General features: G+C 51.2%; 1 protein-coding gene across 2 annotated transcripts in view; it reads left to right on the forward strand.

The window, feature by feature from the left end:
• CAMK2A (calcium/calmodulin dependent protein kinase II alpha) overlaps positions 1-23,364 on the forward strand; it is a 75,099-nt gene that overhangs the window by 5,109 nt on the left and 46,626 nt on the right. For both annotated transcript variants that reach the window (XM_039483774.1, XM_039483775.1), the window contains exon 2: positions 11,137-11,231. In XM_039483774.1, coding sequence (XP_039339708.1) covers positions 11,137-11,231 — 95 coding nt within the window. The remainder of the gene's footprint in view (positions 1-11,136; positions 11,232-23,364) is intronic.

The raw sequence follows: 23,364 nt of genomic DNA on the forward strand, positions 1-23,364 counted from the left end.
ACTTTGTGGTCTGAGGGTGGGCATGGCCAGGAGTAGAGAGTGGCAGGAGGTGGAAATTGGCTTGACAAAGACATCATTGTCTCTGGGGCATTTTCTGGTTCTGCTGGATCAGTCCATTTGAACCATCCCAAGATCTCCCAGTGGGAGGAGGAAGCATTTCCAGAGTCTGTCTTCCTCCCAGCATGGCTGAGCTCCCAGCCTCCCTCCCAGGAGTGAAGGACAAAACCCGGCTCCTCCTGGAAGAACCAGACTCCGGAGCGGCCTTGCCACCTTGACTGGAGAAATGAGAACCTTGCGTTCTCCATCTGTGGGTCGCTGTAGGGATCTCTAACTCTATCTTCCCCGAGGAGGTTGGGGAACAAAACAAGCAGTTGAGGAACAAGAGGAGCACATAGCTGGGGATGGGAGGAGGCAGTCGGCGAGGGAGAGAACTGGAGTGAGACAAATAGAAGGAATGCCTCCTTCTGGCTCCAGGCTCCTCTCAGCTCTTTGAGTCCGCCCCCACGGCAGGTGACGGGTGGGGCTGGAGGAAATTATCATGCAGCACTGTATAATCAGCCCCTTCACTCCCAGAGCTGCAGGAGAAGACGACTTTATTTAAAAAAAAAAAAAAAAGCACAACCCCCCCCACCACCACCCACCCTCTTCTTTCTAGAAAGGAGAGAAATCCTTTAACTGACTGGGAGGAGGAGGAGGTGCAGAAGGGAGGCAGCATCGCAGGCTGGTGCTGGCAGGGAAGGTGTGAAACACAGAGACGCAGAGTGTCCTTGTGTCAGAGTGACTGCTCATGAAGCCAGGTCCTGCAAGCTGCCAGGGCGGAGGAGGCCACGAGCTGCCTGCTGGCGTAGGGATGGTCTAATGGCAATTGGCACCCAGGGCTGGCCTAGGTGTTAAGGAGCTTGTGTGGGGTGCAGGGCCGTGTGTGGCCTCTTGCTTTGCTTATACTTAAAGCTGACCCTACACGTTGTCTGCGAGGCTCGGGTAGCAGATGCAGGGCAGAACAGAGGGGGTGTGTGTTGGTGGCCTCTCAGTGGAGGGGCTCCTACAGAAAGACCCAACTCTGGCTGGAGTGAGGGGAAACAGGAGTGCATTTGTGTCAGTGACACCTTCAGGTGATGGGTTCCAGTTGCCACCTCAAATCCCAGGGCCAAGGAGATGCCACCCGTCAAATATAGACAGGCTGCAGGGGGGAGATGGTGACTTTCTCCTCCTCTACCAGAGGGACTGAACCCATCAATGTGCATAAGCTGCTCCACAAGGGAGAGCCGGCCACCTGCTGCTTGGACTGAGAGGAGAGAAGATGGAGGGTTACCAGCTACCTGGAGAGAGATTCTGGATTAAGAATGATTTTTATTTAAGCAGAATCCATTGTGCCAATTTCAGCCTGAATCTCACACCTCCGTGAAGATGAGTTCATGAAACAGGAGCAGTTCTTGCCTCCTGAAGCTAACTTGGAACAGTTTCTCCACCCTCCCTTAAACAGGGCCCAGATCCAAACCTCACCCGGGGTTTATTTATCAGAACCAAAACCTGCCCTAATAGATTTGGCAAAGATAATTGCCCCGTCCTCCCAGGAGCGCCGCCAGCTTTTTTGGCGCCCTGGGTGGCGGAAGGCCCCGCCCCTGAAATGCCGCCCCTGACAGAGGCGGTGGAAGGTCCTGCCCCCGAAATACCGACGACGACCGGGGCGGCGGAAGATCTGGCCGCTGTGGTCACCGCCCCCCAAATGTTAGCACCCTAGGCGACCGCCTTGGTTGCCTAATGGGTTGCGCCGGCCCTGCGTCCTCCCCTTCTACCGTCACCTTGCTTACTCCCATGTCTATTCAAGACCTGTAGGGTTGGTGCCAGCACCACCAAACGTATCAAGACTGGGACATCACAGATCAAGGGGGGCACATGATGACCTGGGGACAAGAGTGGTGTGCCATGCTCGCAGTGTCCTGGGAACCAGCCCTGTTAACCCGCTGGGAGATGCTAAGTGAATCCGGCTGAGTCACTCCTGCAGGCGACTTGTTAACTCCACCCTTGATATAAGGAAGGTGGAAGTGGCTTGCTGGGGATGGAGGGGCTGGGCTGGACAGTCCTGAGGGAGGAGCCCTAGCAGGAGTAGCTGCCCAGCTGTGGGAGGAGGCTTGGGCTGGGACTCATTTTGAGTTACTTTGTTAACAAATAAGTCAGGAAGGGAGGAAGCACTGGCCCTTGACAGCAGGTGGGGACTGTGCTTTGGAGCAAGATGGGAGAACTGGCTGCTCACAGGTGGAGATTTCCTTCCCTATGTTGCAATCTGCCCCCATTCCTGGCTAGCCGTGGCCCTAGGAAGGGGGTTTTGCTAGGAGCATGTGTGCAGGGCTTCATTCCTGGTACTGTTGAGCTTCTCTCCGACCCTCCATCCCCCAAATCCTCCCCTCAGCTGCTTGAGCCTGTGTGAGTGATGTGTGGGGAATGGATGGGTGTGAGCCCTGCTTGTGGTGTAGTGTGGGGGGGACTGAGAGTGACTGTCCCCCCGTTGTGGGAGCTGGGGAGGGAGGGACATTCTGTATTTGTGGGGAGCAGGGGGCGCTGCCCCTGGCAGTGGGAGCTGGAGTGTGTCCAGGCAGTGCAGCACACTGTAAGTTGGCAGGGAGTGGGGGTGGGGACACCCCAGGTCCGTGGGAGCTGGGGAAGGCAGTTCCTATGAAATCGCATTGTGAGAGGGGCTGCCCTGGAGGGTCAGGACAAGGGACCTGAGCATTGCTTCCCTGGGAGTTATTTGCTGCAACCAACCTGTCTCTCAAGCAGCCAACAAGTGGCAGGAGACAAGCTCAGCACCACATTCTGCCACACCTGCAGTTGTGCCCCTGTCCTGCGGCAACACGTGCTTCAGGACTCGGACTGAGGTCTAAACTCTGCAGAGTTTGCTGCCCAGCGAGCAGCCAGCATTGGCTCTGGCTTGGTTCTTTGTCCTGTGTTTAAAGGTTGTGTGTGTGATCAGCAGGAGCCCGGAAGGCAGTGGGGCTGGGCTGGTAAATACAAGGAGGGGAAGCACTGAAAAGTAAATACATGCTTCCTCTCTTGCTGCGCACATGTTTCAATGCATGTACGGATCCATGCACCCACTCACCCACCCACACGCAGACTGAAATATTGCCACTCTCAATCCCCCTGCAGCACGCAGACGGTGAATGCTCCCTGCCGCATGCACACAGAGGTCCTCTGTATATTTCCTCCAGCACAAGCACATTGCAAACCTCCCCTGCAGCCTTCGCACAAAGGACCCTCTGAATACCTGACAACGCATGCTGTCCTTAAGAACACTCCATGCAGCATGTGCGCACACAGGCCCTCTGAACGCCTCACAATGCTCCGGCCTGAAACTACCAAATCTCCCCATTGTTAATGAGCATCGGCACCCTGTACAGCTGAGCTGCTGCTGACCATGGTTCTTGGGTTCAGCAGTTGGGTGCTGGCTACACTTACAGTTCAGTTTAAAGCTCCAGTTCAGCAGCAGCCAGTGCCAGCAATGGGTAACCTTCCTGCTGCAGCCAAGGCTTGTGAAAATATCATGCAACATGCACACCGATTCCCTCTGAGCAACTGCATGCTGACCGCATGAGTGCCTTGTGCAGCGTGCCTGCAGTGCCAACCTGGATATTGTCCATAATGTGTCCTTTCGACTCTCACACGTGTGCAAACACACACACACCCTGTAAAGCACCCTCCAAATGAAACACACACACACACCTGCTCCCTGTGCCGTACACACAGGCACTGTTAGTCTAGACAAATGTTGACCTACACATAGCCACACCTTTGTGCAAGGCTGTCCCACACGGCTCCGTCCACAGCTGTGGCACTCGCTGCTTTTCTGACAGTCTCTGCAAAGCTCTGTCAATGTACCTCAGTGCTGACCGGCAACAGCCTCAGCTGATACTCCAGTCCAGCTCTGCTAGTGCACCTAACGTGTGACCTGCGCCACCCCCTGCTCGTCAGTCTATTCCAAGGTTGTGAATTGACCGTATCAACACAAGAAAGGGACCTGGGCATCACTGCAGACAGCTCCATGGGGACAGTTTCTCAGTGTGCAGCTATGGTCAAAAAGCAAGCAAGACATTAGGCTGCATAAGGGATGGGATGGAGAGTAATACGAAGAATATTATAATGCCCTTATAGAAAACAATGGTATGGCCACTTTTGGGATGCAGTCCTGGTCACACCATTTCAAAAAGGATATTGCATAACTAAAGGGTTTCAGAGAAGGGAGACAAGAATGATCAAGGCAGAGAAAACTCTCCGAGAAGGAGAGATTGAAAAGATTAGGATTGTTTACCTTCCTTACAAAGGAGATGAATAAAAGGGGACGTGATAAAAGTACATCTAATAATGAATGGTCCAGCGATGGTAGATCAGAGACTTCTCTTCTCCCTGACTCATAACACAAGAATAAGGGGCCATTCAATTAAATTAAAAGATGAGAAATTCAAAACTAATCACAGGAAATATTTTTCACAAAATGTATAAGTGGACTGTGGAACTCATTGCCAGGGTTCTTAAGTTGTCTCCTGAGGCATCTATACTGGCAGAATCTCTACCTCAGGTCTGATCCAGTTTAGCAATTCTTCCCTTTCTACACTCCGTCCCAGATTCTCCTAAGCAGAGAGACTCTCTGTAACGTGGCAGTTTTGTGACATTGATCAAGATTCGCTAAGGACTCAGCTGAGCCCTGCAGACTCATTTCACTTATTACTTAAGCCAAATTGAAACTCACTGTTCTTGTGATGAAAGGCCAGTGCTGTGTTCCTCCTGCTGCCCTCTCTAGCCTCTTCTTAATTCATCACATGCTATTTCTGTGATCTGTTACAAAGACAAGGAAGAGTTGAACAATCAAGTGTGTTAAAACTTGTGTTGGAGGAATGTTCCTGCCCCAGTGAACCAAATGGATACATTTCCAGCTTCCTGCATTGTGGTCGTCTGAGGTCTCCTAACCCTTCCTCTTTCTGGATTGTTTATTTGAATGGAAATGAATTAATTCCTTTATTTATTTAGACAGTGAAAAGTTACAGGATTTATAGCAATCCAGTCCACAATGTATTGGCAGCTTCCTGCTGAGCCGTTCAGGAACCATGGGGGATCTCTGGCTGCTCCCAGGGTATAGAAGAGGGCCAGGTATCAGAGTGTGAACTCTGTCTCCCATAGATCTCAGAGCATGGGCTTTCCATCCATACTTAGATTTCAGGGCATGATTTCAATGCCCTTAGCAAGAACTGAAATCAGCGGGAGTTGAGGGCACTCTCACTAGCGCCAACCCCAATTAGTTGGGCCAAAAATCATTGGACCTCAACAAGCAGGAGATTGAAAAAACCCCAAGCAATCTTGGGCCTTTGCATTCTGGTGTCTGAGCCTTTATGTCGCACCCAGGCCATGTTTTCAGGCTTTTCTCCACACCCACAAGGGCTAGACACTGCCTTACTGTTTTCAAATGAAAGCTGAGGTTTCCAAGAATGAGCCCAAATCCAGACATCGGGGCTGAGATGGTTTGACCACCTAAATAGATGATTCCCAATAAAATCACAAGCGTTGGCAGCAGTGGATGGCACCCTTAGCCCTATTTGCATGGCAATAGCACCCTTAGTCCAAAGGAGCCCCATTGGGTTGGGTGCTGGGCAAACACCTAGGAAGAGACAACCCCCGTCCCAAAGTGCTCACAGTCTAAATTAAGGTAAGATGTGTTCCGCAGGTGTAACTAACCAAAGAGCAGCAGTGGAGGAGGGAGGATGTGGGTGACAGTGACAGATGGACGGTTATGTAGACTAGCTATGGAGGTTTTACCAGGCATCAGAGCACTGATTTCCTTCCATCCAGGTACCAGAGCGTGGGATTCTGATGTGGAGATAGGCTCAGCCAACGGTGCCCAAATCCCCCACTTCCAGGAAGGCAGGCCTGATGAATGTAAGGGGATTGTTGTCTCCTTACTAACATTCAGTGGGCAGCGGCGGCTCCAGGCACCAGCGCTCCAAGCGCGTGCCTGAGGTGGCAAGCTGTGGGGGGCACCCTGCCAGTCCCTGCGAGGGCAGCAGTCAGGCAGCCTTCAGCGGCGTGACTGCGGGAGATCCGCCGGTCCTGTGGATTTGGCGGCAATTTGGCGGTGGGTACGCCGAAGCCAGGGGACCGGCGGACCTCCTGCAGGCATGCTGCCTGACTGCCGTGCTTGGGGCGGCAAAAAAGCTAGAGCCGCCCCTGTCAGTGGGGGTGTTTTGGTTGGCTAGGTCCCAGTACTAAAAGAAAGGGGAAGGATCAGTGAGAAATCAGGACCCTGAGACTGACAATCCCCAGGAACAATGGGGAGAGGCCAATGCTCCAGGTCAGCCTGATTGACAGGGCGGGCAGGTTAATCAAGGAGTCAGGAGGCCAGGGTGGGTCTTGTCCTCCCTGTGAGCTGGAATTGCCTAAGGAGAAAGCAAGAGCCCAAGCTGAGCTGTGGAGCAGAGCTGTGCCAGATCCAGAGGGGCCAGAAAAGCAGCCATGTGCTGGGAGCAGAGCTACAGCCCTGTACTGGGAGCAGAGCTGCAGCCCCAAAGCCAGAGCACAGCCCAGAGAGAGCAGACCTGCCCTGGGAGCAGAGCTGCAGCAACCAGAGCCAGAGGGGCCAGAAAAGCAGCCCAGGAAGCAGGTCGATGCTGGGAAGCAGAGTCACAGAAGCAGCCCAGAGAGCAGACCTGTGCTGGGAGCAGAGCTGTAGCAACCAGAGCCAGAGGGGCCAGAGAAGCAGCCCAGGGGGCTGGAGGCAGAGCAGCAGCGCTGAGGCAGAGTGGAGCTGGAGCTGAGGCAGTGGGGAGCTGGAGCTGGGGCTGGAGCAGTCCAGAGCCGGGTGCAGTGAGCTGCTGGGGAGAGCGAGGGGGACCCTGGGCAGTGGGCCCAGCACAGGGAGACGGCTCAGCCAAGAGGCTCTGCAGGCCAGACTTGGAAGGGGATCATAACCCCAACAGGGCAGGGGGGATGCTGGGAAGAAAGGTCTTGCCACCTAGAACCTGAGAGCGTGTGGCCACCACCAGACAACTGTCTGACCCGCAGCATCCCTGTAGCACAGCCAGGGCCTGAGAAGGTGGCCTGGAGCCTACAAGGAACAGACAGTGAACTGCCCTGACGTTCCAGAGACACTGTTTGTAATGTTCCCTGCCACAGAGTGGGGTGATGTGTTTCCTTTAACCTTTCTCATTTTTCCTTATTCTCTTTTAAACTAATTGCTGATTAAATAAATTGTATTTGCTTTAAATAGTTTGAAATGACCAGTGGGTCAGGGAAGCATCCAGTGCAGAGAGAGTACCCTGGAGTGGGGACACCCTAGTCCCTATCCTCGGTGACCACAGCAGGGTTGGGGGTCGAGCCCCCCAGGAATCCTGGGCCCAGCCTTGTTGGGGTTACGAGGACTCTGCCAGACAGGAGAGTGGAAGGGGAGTCCTCAAGGGCAGGGACACCTCTGGGTAAAGGAAGTGGGAGCGAGGACTCAGATCCTTCCACTAGCCCATTTCATCGGGATAGTGCAGAAACCAGGAAAGTTCCCCACAATAGCAGGACCATTTCCCCGCTTACATGAAGACAAATGCACACAGGGAGCCTCAAGGGCCCAGAATGGATGGGTGGCCCCTCAGAGGAGAAACAGAAATGAAATGCAACATTTACTCCTCTCTCTCTCCCCTGCCCCCCACACTCCAGCTAAACCCCTTGCCCTCCAGGCTCCAGGGATATGAATAGTTCAGATCTTACAGAGGCCAAGAATAAATCTCAGGCTCCCACCGGAGAGAGGCAGGGAAAGTTCCTGTTTGGCTTTCTCGTCTTTCAAACCCTTCCAGAAGAGTCTCCTGTGGCTAGCCCCGCTGGCTGCAGCCATGTGACCCTGAGCAGTGCTTTCCAGCAGGGGCTCTGGGCGCGTAGGTTGGCTTCTCCATTGGGATTTCAATAAGTTCTTTACTGCAGCTTCTCGCACCCCGTTGCTTCCCCATTTCACTAAAGATTCATATTCAAACCAAATTGCCTACCTCCTCCCGCCCCCACCGGGAAAATCAATTGTTCATCATTGCTCAGCAGAGAGCCTGTTTCCTGGTTTTATTCCTTTCCCATTTATGGGGGGAGTGGAGGGAAGGAAGGGGGGCAGGAGGGGGAATTGCTTTTGATTGTTGTTTGACTGATTTGAATGGCTCTGGCAGAAAGATCAATGAATGCAGAGTCCTAGCTCCTGTTTAGCAGGCCTGGTGTGGGTGGGGTTGTGCCTTGGCTTGCAGCTCGGAAACATGGGCTCAAATCTGGAGTGAGGTCCTAAAGTGCAATGAGTTTGTTGGTCTCAGCTGAGTCAATGTTCCAAAACCACACCACAGAATCTGGTGCAGAGACTCAGGACTGAGCTGTTAGGGAGGATGCTGGTCGTTGCATCCCACATGGAGGAGATGCCGCTCAGGTGATGGTTCAGGGAGATGCTGTTTCAGTTTTCTGATGGACTTCAGTTTCCAACATTACTTTGCTCATTGCTTCAGGGGACAGTGGGGTCAGTGCCTTGGGAAAGCTCTTTGAGGGCTGAGCTCTGTGGTCCCTTTGGGTAGAGGCAGGAAGGGGAGAATGCCATGTGGATCTGTCCAATTCCCGGCAAAGGAGAGGGAACTCCCCTCTCCTGTCACCTCCGTGGGTGCAGAGCTTTGTCTAAGCAGTTAGTGAACTGTGGCAGCCAGGGTAAGATAGTCATTTGTCGAACTCTTCAGCACATTCCCATGCTGATGGCTTCCATTCACTATGTTCCAAATATACCTGGGTCACCCTGTTTACAGATGGGCTTTTTCCTGGAGGAGACAGGGCTCAGTGATGCTGGGAACTAGTGCAATAACCTTTTGTAACCCACTGGTGAGTGTGTGTGGCAGGTCCCCTCTGTGCCAATCCACAGAGAGTGCAAGTTGTTACAGCTCCCAGCTAAGATCTGGGTTCAGAATCCACTTGGACCACAAGAGCAATGAAATTGGCAGGTTTCATTCTGTTGCCAAATGGACATAGATACACATCATAAAAGTACCACACAGCCTGCACCACTCAACATGCTATGCAGCCTCTGCTCTGGAGAGACCCCGAGTGGGAACGGTAGGGGATGCTGCAGGTCAGACCGAGTGTGATGGAAGGCACCTAGGGTTGAAATACCTGATATATGCTCAGTCACACATTCATATGATCCCCCCAAATACACGTGCATGATCCTGAGATGCATGTGCTCACTAGTCACCTGCATGCTCCCAAGAAACACACACGTTCATTCACTCACTTGTGATCTGAAGATCTATGACCCACAATTCACACCAGACATGAATTCACCAAGCTGAAGCAGTCACATGTGCCCAAGTTTTCCTGAGACACACACATGCCAACCTGTCCATGTGTTCCCAAGATGCCATACGTAGATTCCTCGACCTGGCCCTGAGATTCACGTGTGATTCCAAGACACACGCTCACAGAGTGAGCCCAACACATTTACTCATTCATCCATCATCTTAAAATACCCTGCGAGCTGCTGCTTGTAATAGATGCTTCTCCGTGAGTGGATTCTGAGCATTTGCTAGTGGAAGGGGCTTCTTGTGCCATAAATTCCCTGTTGCTGATCTGGGTTTTTGATACCATGTTTGCATCTGCCTGTGTGTATTATTACAGTCATTTTACAGTAGAAAGCACAGTCAAAAGACAAAAAAGCAGCCGCAATTAGTTTGTGAATAAAAGCCACTTTCATTTCTGTTATCCCTTCCTAAGTCAATATTATTGACAAAGGTTGCAATCTGTAGTGCGAGATGTTTGATAAGACAGAAGGTGCTTTCCACCAATCAAAGATCAGCCTGTTTGGGAGAGAAGAAAATGTGAAAAAAGCCAAGTGAATGTGCTTGATTTTGAGCTTTCCAGCAAACCAGGTAAAAGAGGGAGATAAACTGGTTGTTTTGCTAATACTGAATTGCTTGTCTCAGAGCCTGTGATACATGAAGGAGGGGAGTAGCTTCCTTTAATGGACACCCAGCCAGCCAGTTAGCTGTAAAATCCCTCTTGGCGTCTGTTCTCTGCTTGCTTTACTTGTAAAGGGTTAACAAGCCCACAGGTAAAAGAAAAGAAGTGGGCACCTGACCAAAAGAGCCAATGGGAAGGCTAGAACTTTTAAAATTGGGAAAGAAACTTTCCCTTTGTCTGTTATTTTCTGGGCTGCAGGGATGGAGCAGCAGTGCTGTGTAAGGCTTGAACCAGGTATGAAAATTCATCTCCCGTCCCTAGAAGGAATTATTTGGATAGGGAATGTTTAGTTAGACACAATCAGGTTGATTTTTTTATTTTGGCTTGTGGAGCACCTCTGTGCTAACCCTAGATGCTTTTGTTTGCTTGTAACCTTTCAAGCTGAACCCCCAAGAAAGCTAGTTTGGGTGCTTGATTTTTGGAATTGCTCTTTTAAAATCTAGCAAAAGCCTAAGTTCCAGATGTATTTTCTTCTTTTTTGTTTTTAATAAAATTTACCTTTTTTAAGAACAGGATTTTTGGTGTCCTAAGAGGTTTGTGCATATGTTGTTTGATTAGCTGGTAGCCACAGCTAATTTCCTTTGTTTTCTTTCTCAGCTCTTCCCTGGAGTGGAGTGAAAGGCCTTGAGGGTACCCCACAGGGAGGAATTCCCAAGTGCGCCTTCCTGGGTCCAAGGGTTGGTTTTTTTTTTCATTTGGGAGGTGGCAGCATTTGCCAAGCCAAGGTCAGAGAAAAGCTGTAACCTTGGGAGTGTAATACAAGCCGGGAGGGGCAAGTATTAATTTTTAGAATCCTTGTGGGCCCCCACCTTCTGCACTCAGAGTGACAGAGTGGGGATTCAGCCTTGACAGAGCCCTTGTCCCTGCCCTCCCAGAATCATCTCTCAGGATGGGAACGTTTTCCTAACAGTCTTGCCCATGCCATCTAGCTCAGTTTGGACAGGATAATCCCTATCTTTCCAATCATATGAATTACCACTATTGAGTCTTTCCCTCCAGAACTCTCCTCCTTGTGCAGAGTTCATATCTTTGTTTCTGTCTTCAAGTCTCCGATGCTGGCAGGTGCCGTGTGACGCTCCTGCTTTTCCTTTTGAGTCCAACCCCTTTCACTTTCTTTCTGGCTCTTGTCTCCCACAGAGGTGCCTTCTCAATCGTCCGGAGATGCGTGAAGGTGCTGGCGGGACAGGAGTACGCAGCCAAGATCATAAACACCAAGAAGCTCACTGCCAGAGGTAAGTGCACTGAAGTCTTGTGGCATACTTCCTGGGATGGATCACTTGATCATTGCCCTGTTCTGTTCACTCTGTCTGAAGCATCTGGCATTGGCCACTGTCGGAAGACAGGCTCCCGGGCTAGCTGGGCCATTGGTCTGACCCAGTGTGGCCATTCTTATTTTCTAACCAGCACCCTCAGGGCATCCTCTCTTTTCAAAGGGCTCCAGTCACGCTTTGCTCTTCCACCTGGGGACTCTGCTACAACCCCTGGCCAGCCTGTGTCTGGCTGCCCCAAGTGAATCAGACACCAGGGGAGCAGCAACCATGCACTGACCTTAGACAGGTGCCACAGGCTGCTGCCAATGACAGAGTGAAAATATTAGCAGGAGAACCCCCCCCGCCGCCCCGCCCTGCGAGCTCCTCTGTCTCTGAAAAGCCCTGAGAAACATGGCCCACCAGCAATGGAAAAAGAACTTGTTTTCTTTTCCACCGGGGTCCTCTTTCCTAGTTCTCTTCAGAGGTGCCTGTCCCAGCCGCCTTGCTGCTTAGCCCCTGTAGCCTGCCACAGGCAATGGCTGTGCTTTGCAGAGAGGAAAACCTCTTCCACAGAAGAACGTGGCTCATTGCGTTTGGTCCCAGCTGCTGTTCCATGCAGTCCCCGCCGTCTTTCCTCCCCCCTCTTGCCGCCAGCTACACACACGGATGCACATTGCCTGCAAAAAGTTGCATAATTGATTGTTGCTGTTCTTGGCGGAACTGGCTGCGCAAGGGATCGTCGGGGTCTCCGAGCCCCAAAACTGTCAAGAACGATGTAGGAGCCATTTTTCTTCGCAGCCATAACAACTTGTGAGTCCCTGACAATCTCCTGCTGCTCTGCATGGCTCTCTGGCCCTGAAAGCAGACTGGGAGCAGACCTTCCACCTGGGTGAGCCTGGCAGCTTTGCTGCACTGGAATGTTTTGCCCTGCCACTGACCTGCTGTATTCAAAGGTTTTCATCCGTCTTCCTCTTTGGCTTTCGCCTGCCCCAAGCTGAATGGGGCCACGCCATGGCACCAGCTCTCTCATGGCATTTAGTGGCCCACTGTCACTTTTAAAGGTGTGGGACTGAAAGCATGAGTGACTGACATCTTGTATGTAGCCGCGTGGTGACTGTGGCTGGAGGCATGTCGGCACTGGGGCTGGAAAGTGTATCTTCCAGCTTGAGCAGACGTACTGGAGCCGCAGTCACACCCTGTCACTGCAGTGTAGACATCCCCAAATGTTTTAGGCAGGGCACTGTAGTGCTCCGTGGCCATCCTCACTCTTTTGAAAGTACCTCTCAGTCCTCTTCCATGGCTGGTGAGCTGCTCACAGAAGAGCGAGTGCCTTCTCCAAAGCCCCACTACTTTGCAGGGTGGAGCGTCCTTCATGGGAGTCATGAGGCCAGGTTCAGCAGTAACAAATGGAAGGGATTAGTTAGTGAAGCTGCTGGATGCAGACAGCCCCTGTGGTTCTCTCCCAGGCTGCCTAAAGCCAGTCTGCGCTGCCTAGTGTCACTACGCAGAGGGGCTGTGATTTTCTAAAGGGGCTAATAATTTCGGGTGCCTCTATTTTTAGGTGCTCAACTTGAGATGCCTGAACAGGACTTGTTCACTGGGGCCCAGGCACTCAGTAATTATGAAAATCAGGCCCCTTTCAGGTATCTCAGGTTGAGTAGCCAAACACTGGGACAGCTCAAATCACTTGCCTATTGTGAAAATCTTGGCCCTGGTCACCCAAAGTCCTAGCCTGGACTAAGCAGTGATGGATGGGAGAGCTGGCCACACTGCATAGTGGAAGGTGCACTGTACAGTCAGGGGATGCAGGCATTGGCAAGGGTGCTGTGGCCTGGATCTCACACCTCGCAATGGAAGCCATGTTCCTGTCACGTTAGCAGCTGTGAATGGTCCATGGAGATGGGATGAAGGAAAATCTGCTCAGCTTTGATTCATTGGTTTCCATTTTTCTGATGATCCAGCTGCTCTGATGGCAGAACAGCCTCTGGGACCAGACACGCCTAGAAGTGAGAGAGATTAGCTCTCCATGCCCCCTCCGTCTCTGCTCCCTGTTGTCACTATGCCAACCAAGTCCCAAAGGGGGTGATGGTTTCTGTGAGGGGGACCAGACTGAGATTTCCAAATTATTTCAGAGGGGCCACTGCAACCACCAGGCTGGTCTGGCTTTAAGCCTCTGGTTGCCCTCCAAACCTCACTTTATTCCCCGCCGACCTACCAAAGACTCCATCGCAAAAGTCCCCTTCTTCTCCCAATGCATTGCCCTGGCTTTCCCCCCTCCTCCAGTCTTGCTGCAATTCCTGCATCATATTCATACTCCTGTGTGCTCACCTTCAAAGCTCTCTTACTTCTCCTCTTCCATTTCCTACTACTCCCCACCATGAGCCCTCCCCCCGCTAACTCCACCAGGTTCCCCATCATCTCCTCCCACGCGGCCTTCACCGCCTTCTTCCACACCTCCACCCCACCCACCTGGAACAGCCTAGTGACTTCACTCTCCTTCAGGCACTCCTCTGTCTTGCTTCTTGGCCTGACCTTTCTCCAGTACCCTCCGCTCTGGAGCTCCCCTCTCACATGCCTACTGTAGTAGGGTTACTAAAAGTGACATGATGACTCAAATGGCTGCAACCCCCCACCCCCCGAGGCTTTTAAATGACAAGAAAGTTTTCTTGAGAGCTTTTATTCCCATTTTCCCTTGTGTTGCCACCTACCAGTCCCCTCTCCCCGACACGCCCTCTCAAGGGCTGATGATTTCTTTAGTCGAGTTAGCTGCGTAAATAAAATCGTAAGCTTCTTGGGGCAGGGACTTGGTTTATATTGTATCTGCAGAGTGGCATGCATCCCTGTGGTTCTCTATACATAATGCAGGACAACAGAGCAGGAGCTGGCTATATTTTCATTCCCACTAGGGTAGATGCATGATTTCCATCTGTGGGTTCTTAAAAACTATAGGTTTAATCTGTTACCATAGCCTCCGAGAGCTACCCTGGTGATGTTCCTTTCACAGACTTCTCTACCAGGGGCCTAGTCTGATGTTCTGTTGCATGTACTTCGCTGTGTGTTTTAAAGGAAAAGTCTATAACGTGTTGTTGATGGAGCTGGGAGGCAGAGGACAAAAGGCATATAGTCAGGGAAGATTTATTGCCAAGAGCTTGATCCAAGTGGGAACACAGTATTGTGTTTTATAACTGGATGGCATTCACATACTGTAAAGAAAATAGAGTTGGTTTTATGTAATGTAATTTGTACTCAAAGTGCTAACCCACTTTCTAAAGCAGTGTGTAGGTGCAGTGCATGTGTAGGCAAACACCGCAGCCATTGTGCACTCAGCTACAGCTCACTCTCAGCCTTGGACACGAGGACTCATTTGGCTGGGAGAGGGAGTGTTTGCCAGGACACCTAGATTACCCCTTACTCTTTCCCATAAGTGCTAAGGGATCATTAACTTCCACCTGGACAGCTGGAGATGGGAAACCTTGGTTCAGTATCCCCTCCAAAGGAGGGCACTGGTCTGGAACAGCACTGAGATGCCGGCTCGGGGGAGGCAGCGCTTCGGTCCTGGGCTGGTTAGCAAGGCTTCCTCTCTCTTACTGAGACAACCTCACCAAATCTGAAACCGGGGGTTGGGGGAGTTTTTCTGGTTTGGCCAGGTGCCACCTCAGTCTGTGCAAGGCAATCGAGTTCTGCAGCTGGCAGCAGCGTTCTCCCTCTCCTCAGATGTTTCCCCATCTCTGAGCTGCCAAAAAAGGGAGTTTGTGTTTTCATTTTGGCTGCTGTGTGCACTCAGGCAGCTATTCCTCGCAGCAGCTCTGAGCACAGCATGCACATGTGTTGGACAAAGGGAGATGATGGGAAAGGAGTGCACAGCACCTTTGAATTCTTGAGTGGCATTTCGGAGGGCGTTGTCACCTGCAGCAGAGCCCTCCATCTGTGTGGTTTTGAATTAGTCTGAATGAGAGCCCTGAAAATGGGCAAAACTCTCTCGTTGTTTCTACCTGGCACCATTATTCATCTCTCCAAAGGTTTTGAAAAAAACCCAACCCCAATCATCTCCTTTCAGATCTTAAAATAGACCAGCAGTTTGCAGGCTTCCCACACATAGCTCTGCCAATATACCACAATCGCGACCTGAAGCATCGCAGCTATTCCAGGCTTGATCTCCCACAAAGTTCTGCCAATGCACCTTTTCCCCAATCTGCAGCACCTCCTTATATTTCAGTCCCAGACACACGAACCCAGCTCCACCAAGGCTCCTCAGTCTTGACCTACAGCACCCCTGCTACTCCAGACCTGGACTCATACAAATCTACCGGCGTACCTTAATCTGCAGTGCACCATGATATTCCAGGACTGGAGCATCTCACAGCTCTGCCAGTGCCCCTTGTTCCTGACTTGTGAACTTCCACTGCTGCTCCAGTCCTAGGTGGCTTTCCCTGAATTGAGGCCACCAACCATGTGGAGCTGCTGGTTGGGTTTATGAAATGGACAACCACCCATTAGGGTCTAAGGGAAACTCACCCATCTTGTTGTCTCATACAAGCCTCATTTAAAGGAGGTGAAAAGCTAGTGCATTAATTACCCCACCCCCCAACGGAATTTTTAAGCCACTGTCCGTCAGGAGCAGATGGTCAGATTCTTCTGGAGGGCTGAATGCTTGGCTTCTCCATGCAGATCGAAGTTGGCAGCAGAGAAGCCACTGGGCAGGAAGCATCACAGATTTCAGAGATTCCTGAAAGACCAGATTGAATTACTTTCTTTCTCTTCCCCGCTCCCTGCCCTCTTTTGTCTTTTGTGTCTTCATTGGTTCCCTCTTTGGTCTCTTCTCAGGCTTCTGTGAGTCTACCCCTCCAGCAGTAGCCCAGCATCTTCATTCTTAAATACAGCCTTACTCTACCTGCTGACCTGGATCGAGTCATCAGCATCTTTTGTCAGCCATCCATCCAGCAGAGTCTTGAGAGTGCTACTATTTCACCAGTGTCAGGAAGCTAGTTTTTATCCTTCCACCAAGTCCTCTACCAGGCGCAAAGCATAGCTGGGATAGGGTGGAGGAGCAGCATAGCTGCTAACTGTTAGAACCCCAGGGTCATGATTGAATGCAAGGGGCTGTCTGCCTCCCGTGAGGATGAATCATATGATGGATGTGAATCACCCTGGAATCCAGGGGGAGAGGAAGGAAAAGGGGATGAGAATTGATAGATGCTCATCTTCAAAGCCCCCACGTTGCTGCTGAGGTACAGAAGGGTGGGGGCAATACCAGAGGCCCAGTGTCCTCTAAGACACTGAGTGCGAGTTGTGTGTCTTCAGCCATTGCTTCTTGAGGCTGGAGAAGTTTAATGACAAATCTGGCCTCTCTCTCCATGTCCAAGGGGTTTTCTGGGCACACAATTCAGGTGAAACCCGCAAGAGCCAATGGCCTTTGAAAGCAGTGACTTTGATTTAAATCCAGATCTCCTCCAGCCATACACAGATATCACTGGCAACACGTCTTCTAAGGACAAAGGTTCCCTGCTCCCTGCCATGTTTCAGTGCCACTAGCTTTTGTTTGGAGTAGGAGGAGGTATTCCCCCTCCCTGGCCTGTGCAGCTCATGTGAAAGAGCCTGGCACCCATGCTGTGCTTAACTGCGCTGAAACTCCCTTTGCTTTTCATCTCTTCTGAGCTTCCTTCTCACGCCCCCGGCTCAATTCCAGAGCCCTCTCAGCTCCCTGTGTGTCTCTGAACCCAAAGTGCCTCCCCAAGGCCAAGCTAGTTGTGTTGGTTAATGCATCACAGGCAGGTGTCGAATGCCACGGTGCTGGATGCACTATAAGAACCTGAACAAGCCAGAACAGGAAATCGGTCAATTCTCTGCTACATTCCTGGAGGGTTGTGGCCCGTGAGGGAGGAAGGAAGCAAGGACTGGGCTGTGTGTCTGTTGCGCAGGTGTGAGTACCAGTGTGTGCACACAGCAGTCTGGCCAGGAGTGTGGTATCTATGTACATGTAGGCTGGGTCTGCAGGGATGCATGCAGATGGGTGTGGAGACATGCATTCCTCAGTGTACAGGTCTCTGTGTGTGGAGGAGACTTTATGCAGGCTTGCAGGGGTGTGCATGACAAGTGATTTTGTGTGAGTGCACACCTGCAGGCAGGTGTGTGCATGGATGTGCAAGGGCACCTGCAGGGCTGTGAGTGCATGCAGGTGGTTGGGCGAGACAGGCAAGTGTCTGGGTGTGTCTCTCTGCTGTTGGTTAGGTGTGTGTGTGGGGGGTGTTTCTGTGCAGGTACCTGGAAAGGTGAGTGGGTGCTGTGCATTGCGTGTGTGTTACAGACCGTCTGGTTAGCCTTCCCGAGCTAAACACAGTCCTCCCCACTTGATCTGAACCTCTGCCCTGAGCATCTCAAAGCCCTTTTAAACCACTGACAAAACAAGCCTCTGGGCACCCTTGGGAGGCAGGTCAGCAGGGTTATCCCTGCAGAACGCGAGGCCCAAGGAGGGGAAGTGGCTTGTTCGTCTTGCCTTTTCATTCATCCAAAGGCCACTCGTGTTTTCATCCTGACACTCCCGCCAGGTGTGGAGAATGGGGCTAGGTTCGACTCAGGGAGTATCCAGAATCAGAAAGCTGCCAGCACTGGGAGGAGAAGCTTTGAGATGTAGCGTGAGAGGAGCAGCGGAAAGCGAGACATGCTCCTTATTCGTTACCTGGAGAGATGGTGGAACAGAACTCCAAATTCAGATCACACCACTGAGGGGCCCTGGAGAAGTTTGACTACCTTTCGCCTCCCGCTAGATTTCCTTTTCATGCACCTCACCCTCCTAGGGTAGGATTTTAACAACACCTGCTCAAGTCGCAATGAAAGTCAATAGGATTTGTGCTCCTAACTCACTTAGGTCCATTTGAAAATCCCAGCCCTAGGTTTCAGCTGGGACAGGGACCGTGCCTGTCAAAATCTCCCACCTTATTGAGGTTGTTCTCAACAGCAGGGAGAAAATATCTGTCCTTCTGAGATTTCCAACTTGCGTTTGTGGCTCCACAAGGGCCCGTAAGGCGCAGACAAGCATCCAGCCCTTGGGGTGTTTATCCAAACTGAACCGTCATTGCTGCGGCTGGGCAGACCCCTTCTTCTCCCCAAGGGACTGGATGGAGTGAATCACCACTGCTCCCTTTCATGCAGGCTCCTTGCTAAAACCCCATACATCAGTAATCTTCCCACAGCCTGTCTGCCCCATGAGCTACCGGAATGTAGCTGGCAAGAACTTGCGGAAACCATTCCCTTCTTGTTTTCCAGCCAGGGATTAGAACTATGTTAATTGCAAATCCAGATCTGTTCTGTTTCCCTGCAATCAACTTCCCAGTGCTGGACTCAAGGACTGAGAGTTAATTTCCCTGATAGACACCCCCCTGAAATATTATCCAGTGTCGGATGGTCTGGGATTCAGTGCCTGCCATTACCCCAGATGTACTGTCCCAGTGCTAGGCTGCCTTGTGATTGAGGGCTGATCTCCATAGAATCCACCCTCTCTGTCTCCTGACCTCACTGTCCAGCACATGTGGATTTGAATAGCAAAGAAGGAGAAGTTGCATCTTTGTTTCCCTCTAGTGGTCGATCCGCATTGGAGGATAAGAGTCTATTACAGCCGACAGCTAATGGAGCTACTCGTTTAGCTACCCTATTGTTCAGGTAATTGAGATTCTACTTCTAATGCTGAAGATAATAGGTTAAAATCCTTCTACAGGCCCAAGTAAGGTTATTCTAAAAACACCATATTTTAGTCCATCTCTCTTTGGTAAATATCAGAGGAGCCAGTAGCCAAATCCTGAAGTCTTTGCTCTGCTTTGAATCAGTTCTCCTTACCCAATGACTTCACTGGAAGCTTTGCCTGAGTAAGGACAGCAGGCAGAAGCTCGGAAGGCAAATCATAAATTCACTCCCCCGGGCACCTGGCGGCTAGTGGAGTCTCATTTTAACAGACACGGCCATTTCTCAGCCATGCACCTTTCATTTTGATGCTGCATATTTTGTGGTGTGTATAAAAAGATTTTCTGTTATCCCTTCGGGGCGCTTTTCTGCGAGCGCCCGTCCCTGCACACGCACGACTGCCGGGTCGGTAGGAAAAGCTGTGCTTACTTTCCCCTTTGCGGCGTCAGTCAAACAGCCTGGGGTAAACAGTTCAAGCATCTCAAGGTTTCCACATAATTCCATTAGTGGCGACTAGTTGGATTGGAGGGTTCCTACTGGACTAACAAACCTTTAGGCTATTGGATCAAAGGTGCCCGGGTTAGTAATACCTGGAAGTTACCTTTTAGTGGCTTTACTATATGTGGACTCAGTTGTTGTTTTAGTCCTGTTCCTGGTGGCAAAATAACAATATTGCTTGGTGCCTTTGGTTGCAATCTTAGAGGGAAGATTTAACATCCCCACCCCTGCCACAGTTGGTCTTTCTGTGCCAAGATAGGGGTGGCCCAGGGGAAACCAGACTGCTGATGTAACTGTTCTCTCCAGCGCCGGCCAGGCTCCAGGGCTGCTGCTTTATCTCCTCTCACCATCTCGGATCCATTGCGCTTGTTTCTCACTATTTATTCTCGGTACCTTTTGTGCTTTAGTAAGTGCTAACCCCCTCCTGGCCGCCTCTGCTGTCAAACGCCCGAGTTGTGACTTTGCAGTCATTTCAGTGGTGACAGATTGCGATGGTACAAATGCAGGACTAGGCAGAAGGAAAAGCTGTGGGTGGGGGGAGAGACACTTATTCTGAATCTCAGAATGACAGGGATGGGCAGGAGCAGGGCTAGGGGGGTTGCTTTGCAAAATCTTATTGGTCAAGTAATCCAAACCTGGTTCATTTGGATCTATATCCCATTTATTAATGGCCTCAGAGCTCAGAGAAATGGTTCCCGTTTTGTCTCACTTCTAATAATGCTTTGCCCAGCTGCCTCTCTCAGGATCTCCAAGCATTAATGAAGTTAGCCCTATGAGGCATAGGGAAGTATTAGCATCTTCATTTCATAGATGGGGAAACTGAGACACAACAGGTCAAATGACACAGGAAGACTGGAGGCAGAACCAGAAGGGTAGCCCGGGTGTCCTGTCTCCCACTCCTGTGCTATCCTCCCTCAGGACACTAGCTAAGGGAAACATAGAAAAGACCAGCCAACTCAGCTGCTGTTTGCATGAATCATTTCTCCTTTCAAGGGCACTCCATGCCTCCCAGCAGAATTCTTCTCAATAAGCTGCTATGGTGGTTTTCATCAGTAGATCTGAAAGCACGTTGCAAAGGAGGGCAGCATCATATTATCCCCATTTTACAGATAGGGAAACTGAGGCACAGAACAGTGACGTGACTTGGGCAAGGTCACCCAGCAGAGACAGGAACAGAATCCAGCTCTCCTGTGCTCTTTCCAACAGGACACACTGCCTTCCCAGTTCCTTTCCCTTTATTCCTGCCTCATTCCCTGCTACTTCCCTAGCCCAAAGTACAAACCCAAGATCAAGCACTGAGTGAGAAAGTGCCCGTGCTATCCCAGCATGTTCAACTCCCGCTGGGAGCGTGCGGGAATCCAAGGGGTGAAATCTGTCTCGTTAGTACGGTGTGCACAGTGAGAGGCCGCCTGGACCCGAGGAAGCATTTGTGTTGTAGCGTGAGGATGTGCTGGGGAAGAGACGGAATTGAGTGTGACCCATGCGCTGCCGCCCTCAGTGCTGGGCGGGGGCCACCTGCTATTCAGGCATTACAAGGCGGCGAGAGCACAGACTTTGAGAAGTGACGCTCATATCACCTGCCAGCCTGAGGGAGAGCAACCCAGCCCCTCTCTGTGCAGCCCTGTGATTGGAGGTGACTCTCACTCTTTGCAGCCTTTGACTCACCCGCTGGGAGGCTGCTCTGCTGGGACGGGTGGAACTGAACCCTCCTATGAGTTAGCCTGGGGCCTCCATCCTGCTAGGGGAATGCCCCCAGGGCCGCTCTGCCCATGCACTCGGCTTTCTCCGCGCTCCTCCGGCGTCTGCAGCAGGGCTGGAGCTCAGCAGCTCACGGCAGGGAAAGCTGCTGTGTATGGTGAGTTGCCTTTGGCCTGGAGGGGCCTGGAGGAGCCCACTGGTGTGCCAGGGCTTGTTGTATTCTGCGGGGCTTTTCTGCTCCTTTCTTCTTTAAACAAATAAAGGGAGGTGGTAATATTACTGGGGTCCACTGCAGGCCATGTGACCGAGCCAATTGTGACCTGTCTGATTCTCAGACCATGCCCGTGACCATGTTATCTGAGCAAAGTGGCATCCCTGCCAAGTCCCTGGCTCCTGCAATGTTCTCCATGTAGCCAATCGCAGGCCCTCTCTTGCCATATGTGCCAGGGGAAGTGCTGCCTACTGTGACATGGTGTGGCCGGCACTCTCAATGAGTGATGCCTGATAACGGAGAGCCCAGGTCGGGAGAGGGAAGAGGAACTGGCTCAGACCGACACAAACAGCAGGAACGTCTCTGGCCTGTGTTGTACAGGAGATCAGACAGGGATGATTGTAATGGTTCCTGTTGGCCTTACAAATCTATGAAAAGCCAGTGGGAATGTGCTTCTCAGGGCAATTCATTGGCTGTGCTGAAAGAGACCACGAAAAAGTTTACTGCGGCTCTGGGCTGTGCATACAAAAAGATCCCAGGGAGTGGTATGGATTGTCTCTGTACAGGCCTGCTGTGACTGCATATGGAATGCTCTGTTCTGCCTTATTCTCTGTAGATTTTTATATCATGCATATCACCAGAGTATATGAGCCCATGCCTGCAGCGCGTTAAGTGATGTGACTATGTATTACCGTCTGGCCACCACATAATTGGAAAGAAGTTGATGAAATGGAGAGATTTGAGGAGTTCAGGAACTCAGCCAGAGGTTAGGGGTTTATCACAGGAGTGGGTGGGTGAGGTTCTGTGGCCTGCAACGTGCAGGAGGTCAGACTAGATGATCATGATGGACCCTTCTGGCCTTGAAGTCTTTGAGTCTAAGCTGAGTCTAAGTCTTTGAGTCTAGGGGGATGAATTCTGAGCAAAGACTCCGAGAACTCAATTTGTATAGTTTAGCGAAGCAACGGCTAACGGGGAGACATATAATAGTCTACAAATATTGGAAGGGTATAAACACCAGGGGCGGAGAGGAATTGGTGAGGATCTTGCATGGGAGTCTGACTAGCAGGATTTACTGAAACTCAGAGTTAAACTCCAGGGGGGAACCAGGATGGACCATAGCAATAGTCACGGCTGAGGTTTGCCCAGCTCTAATAATAACCCTGTTTCTTCTTGCTGCTGCTTAGTGCCTGATCCCATGAAATACATTCACAAACTGTTGCTGTGGGAACGTGTCTCTTCCCAGGAAGTCCGTTTCATGGACTGAGAAGGCAGTGAAATGCAAAGGAACAAACACAAAATCACTTCAGAACATCCCAGAATGAAACTCGGGGGGAAGGGATAGCTCAGTGGTTTGAGCATTGGCCTGCTAAACCCAGGGTTGTGAGCTCAATTCTCGAGGGGGCCATTTAGGGATCTGGGGCAAAAATCTGTCTGGGGATTGGTCCTGCTTTGAGCAGGGGGTTAGACTAGATGACCTCCTGAGGTCCCTTCCAACCCTGATATTCTATGATTTGGATCTGGTTCCCTGTACTGGATTTCATAGAATTGCAAAGTTCAGGGACGTTTGTGAGGCCAGGAATTCCTGAACCAGGTATATTTGAAGTGGTCTTGAGAAGGGAAGGGAAGCTGTATGCAGCAGCCTGGGTGGAATGAGATGCTCACTGAACCCAGGGGTAACGTTAAGGGGTGAGGTGTTCTCAAGGTGGTTCATGTGTGTCTATGTTAATGCTTGAGTCATGCTCCTCAACCATGTTACTGCAGAGCACTGATCAGGGCCGAAGGACACTAGAGGAGAATTCGATTGCAGTTTGTGTCAACGTGCACATGTTGGAGAGAGACTGAAAGAGATGTCGGAGAGCTAGGGAGGGGCTGGACTTGTGCTCACAAGCACACAGCAATAAATGGTTTGCCGGAGCTTATTAAGAGTCTGATGTTCATGTTATGGCACCTCTGGTGCAGTGTGAGACTGCTGTCCCCGATCTTCTAGTCACATCAAAACACACTCTGTCAGCTAGGGATGGGAGAATGCAGGCT

Source organism: Mauremys reevesii, linkage group 8 (assembly GCF_016161935.1).
Source record: "Mauremys reevesii isolate NIE-2019 linkage group 8, ASM1616193v1, whole genome shotgun sequence".
NCBI lineage: Eukaryota > Metazoa > Chordata > Testudines > Geoemydidae > Mauremys > Mauremys reevesii.